Raw genomic sequence first — 3794 nt, 5'->3', positions numbered from 1 at the left:
TTAATAAAAAAATTATGTTTGATCTTTAACGTTTTAATCCATATTTAATTTGTATTCTGTCTATTATCTTCTCAACAAAAATGTCGACGATTCGACGTAAAAAGAAATAATTTAGAATCCAGTAGCAATAGCAAGATTTATCTGTTGGGTTTGTGGTAGGGGCTGATGTGTTGTTCAAAACAGATTACTCATGCTGCAATCGATAAGAAGTCTGTGATGCAACAGATAATTAGTCTGTTTCAACAAATGACTAGTTTGTTGCTTGGCTCTGACGTATTAATTTGTACTCCCTCGGTCTCAAATTGTCCGTCCCAAATTGAGATGCTATATTGATTAAGAAAAATAATTAATAACAACTCTAGTTTACCATAACTCACTGATCAGTTGGTGGGACAGCAGACGTGTTTGAAATAACCATTGTTTGCTATTCAATAGAAATTTCATAAAAGAAGAAAGCTTTTAACATCGGTCGGTGTATAGTCCCCCTATTAAATAATGGTCGGTGTATAGTCCCCCTATTAAATGATGTTTCCATTTTAGTTTGAAGAAAAAGTGATTAATGCAAACAGTAAAACATGAAATTTTTTTAATCTTTTCTTGATTAATGAAAAAGACAAGTAAAATGAGAAATCGAATTAGGAAATTTGGGACGGATAATTGGACATAAGGAATAATTTTGAATCCAGTAGCAATAGCGAGAGTTGAAATATATTGGTTATCTGTTGGGTTTGTGGCAGGGGCTGATTTGTGTTGTTCCAAATAGATTAATCATTCACTGCAACAGATAAACATCCTGATGCAATAAATAATACGTCTGATGCAACAGATAAATCTTCTGATGCAACAGATAAACAGTCTGATGCAACAGATTACTCATCTGATGCACCAGATGATTAATCTGTTTAAATTGTGGGCACTTATGCTGGATTCATGATCGGAGTTCTATCCATTGTTAAAAAAACAGAAGTGTACTCAGATGACAAATACGAATAAAAATCACAATTTTACTTATCAAAGTTACCTATGAAGTAATGCTAAAGTGGAAAGGATGTAGTAAATAAAATTTGGCCTAAGAAATTGGTCAGATAGCAGCAGTAGCATTGTACCAACAACAACAACAAATGATCGACAAGAAGAAGATGAGGATGATAATGAAGTAGAAGATGATGATAATGAAGCAAAAAATGATGAATAAAGCAGTAGAAATAATGAACAACAAAAGTCGCTAAGAGAGGGAAAACAACAATGGATGAGAAGAGAGAGAAAGACCTTTTTTTCCTTCGTTTTCCGCTATTTTAGGTAAACATTGGGATCAAAGTATAAATTTAAAAACCTGTGGGTTATTTTCAAACTTCTCCAATTTTTTTAATCCATAATAAAGTAATTGTCACCTCCAACTAATAATTAAGACTTATATCACCTACACCTCATTTTTAAACTCTTTTGTCACATATGGCCCAAAACCCTATGTAACTTGTAGTAAATGATTTTAAAAATATTTATTTAGCTTTTCCAATATATCTACAATTAAAAGAGGATTGATTGCAATCATAGACACTATTGAATTGACATTGGTTTAGAGCAACAATATAAACACTTTAAAAGATATTTGAACTGATGAAGTTGAAAAAAATAAAGGGAAAACTGTTATTGCCTAAGTCAAATGGATTGATTTTATTGGCTAAATTGATGTATCTAAATTAGAAAATTCATTACGAAAAGTTCTTAATTACAAGATATAACCGTTGTAGTATGTTATAGACTGCTATTCCTTTTTCTTTTGTAGAATCAAGGAATTATGGCTGGAATAGTCAAATAAATTAATGTTTACTTCGTAGGAATTTGATCATATATTTTAAATATCTTTTACTTTATTTGAAATTATAAATTTATAGTTAAATGTGACATTTTATCTGATTATACTTTTTGTAAAGAATATTTGAAGTTGAAATAATGTTTATGCTTGAATGCATTTAAATATAATTTCAAAAATAAAAGATAATTTAGCAAATAATAAATTATTTTTCAAATTTGAAACAACTTCAAATTAAATTTTAAATTTTTTTGATGAAACATTGATTGTTAAATAAAATAAAAAAATTATATAAAATAAATAAATTATTTAATTTCTATATGTAGGAGGTAGTCACGTTTGTTGAACCAGTAAATGCGGAGTTACGTCACATTGTTTTGTTTATTTTATTCATTTTTCTTTTGGGTGGAACATGAATGGAAATATTTTTATAATATAGATTCATACTTTAATAATTTTTGAATGCACTGAAGATGAAGCAAAAATTGGTAGTGGTGAATTAAATACGTTGCCTTTGCGTAAGTGGTTTCCAAACAAACAACAAAACTTATCTCCATAAATTAATCATTAAAAACATCATGGCACCCCACAAACCTTTTCAATGTAACGTCACAATAAATCAAATTCCACTGCTTCTTTATGAGTAAAATGATATGTTCTTGTTTTTCTTTTATGTAATTTTGAATGAAATATTAATATCCCGTTTTGCTACGAAAATTATAATTTTTTAGAGTCAAAGTTAGAGTTGGAGTTGTATTTAGTTATAAATATAAATTTAAGTTATTTTTAAAATTTTATGACAAAAGTATAAGTGAAATATTTATTTTCACTTTTCCAAATACAATATCAAATTGTATTTGAAAGGCTCATGGCCAAACGTATATTATTTTCACTAAATTGAAATAATTTTTTGAAAAAAGATAAATAATTTTCGGCCAAACAACTACTGATTAAGAAATTTTTTAAATTAATTATTATTTTAAGATACAATCTTTCATTATTAAGTATTTACTTTATTATATTGTTTGCCGTCTTAAAAAAAATAGTTGTTATTAAAGATAAAAACACAAAATATAATGATTAGTAATATATTAAACTTTACAAATAATTTAAATAAACTACAATAAAGGTCATTATATATAATTTGAAATTATTACTATTTTAATTTTTTTATTTTACAATTCATTTTAGTCCGTTTCAATTTTCAAAGGATTTTTTTTTAGATAATTATTTAATTATAATTTTTTACCTGACATGTTTAAGATTAATAAATTAAATAATATTTTACATACTATTTAAATTTAAGTTCACAAGATGTACGTTTTAATAGATTCTTTTTAAGTTGTGTTAAACTAAAATCAGAAATATAGCAAATAATCTTTTTCTTCTCCTTCCCTATACTTTGAGGCCACCAAATCCTTTTTCATTTGAAAAAATCTTTGATTCACTCAAATATACATACATTATATACAAAATATTGTTGTCTTTTCTTTGCATTTGAATCCTCTCCTTTTCATCAATCCAACGTTCCTAATTTGTCTTCTTTCTTCCTCTTTTTCTGTTGTTCACCATTTTCCTTACCCTTTCTACGATTTCCTCTTCCCTATTTCATTTTTCTCCTGATTTTTTTTTTAAAGATTTGATTTTTAGTTTGTTTTTCAAGAATTTAATGCCCCCAGAAATGGGATTTTTCTAAAAAGCTCAAATATTTATTCCTCTTAATGCCCTGGATTTTCTTGATTTGTATAAAAAGTTGACCATTTGTGTTATTACATACATTTTCAGACACCCTTTTGGTTACTTGTTGAAATTCCCACACAGAAAATAAAATGTATGGAACCCATCGTAGAAAAGATTTGGCTTTTGAATACCAATCACAAATTCAGATATTAAGGCCAAGTATTCATGCAAGAAGGGCAAATATAACAGTGAAATTTCAAGATCTATATGGTTTTACAGTAGAAGGGAATGTTGATGATGT

The 3794-nt window shown here is 27.3% G+C and overlaps 1 protein-coding gene across 1 annotated transcript in view; it reads left to right on the top strand.

The window, feature by feature from the left end:
* Positions 1 to 3186: 3186 nt before the first annotated feature.
* Positions 3187 to 3794, top strand: part of LOC107878189 (growth hormone-regulated TBC protein 1) — a gene marked incomplete in the record, with an annotated part of 6905 nt that continues 6297 nt past the window's right edge. The window contains 1 exon segment of the mRNA XM_047393875.1: positions 3187 to 3794. Coding sequence (XP_047249831.1) covers positions 3643 to 3794 — 152 coding nt within the window.

The sequence above is a fragment of the Capsicum annuum genome, chromosome 7 (assembly GCF_002878395.1).
Source record: "Capsicum annuum cultivar UCD-10X-F1 chromosome 7, UCD10Xv1.1, whole genome shotgun sequence".
Taxonomy (NCBI): domain Eukaryota; kingdom Viridiplantae; phylum Streptophyta; class Magnoliopsida; order Solanales; family Solanaceae; genus Capsicum; species Capsicum annuum.
The sequence above is the reverse complement of the archived record's forward strand: the minus strand, read 5'-3'. Positions and strand labels throughout refer to the sequence as shown.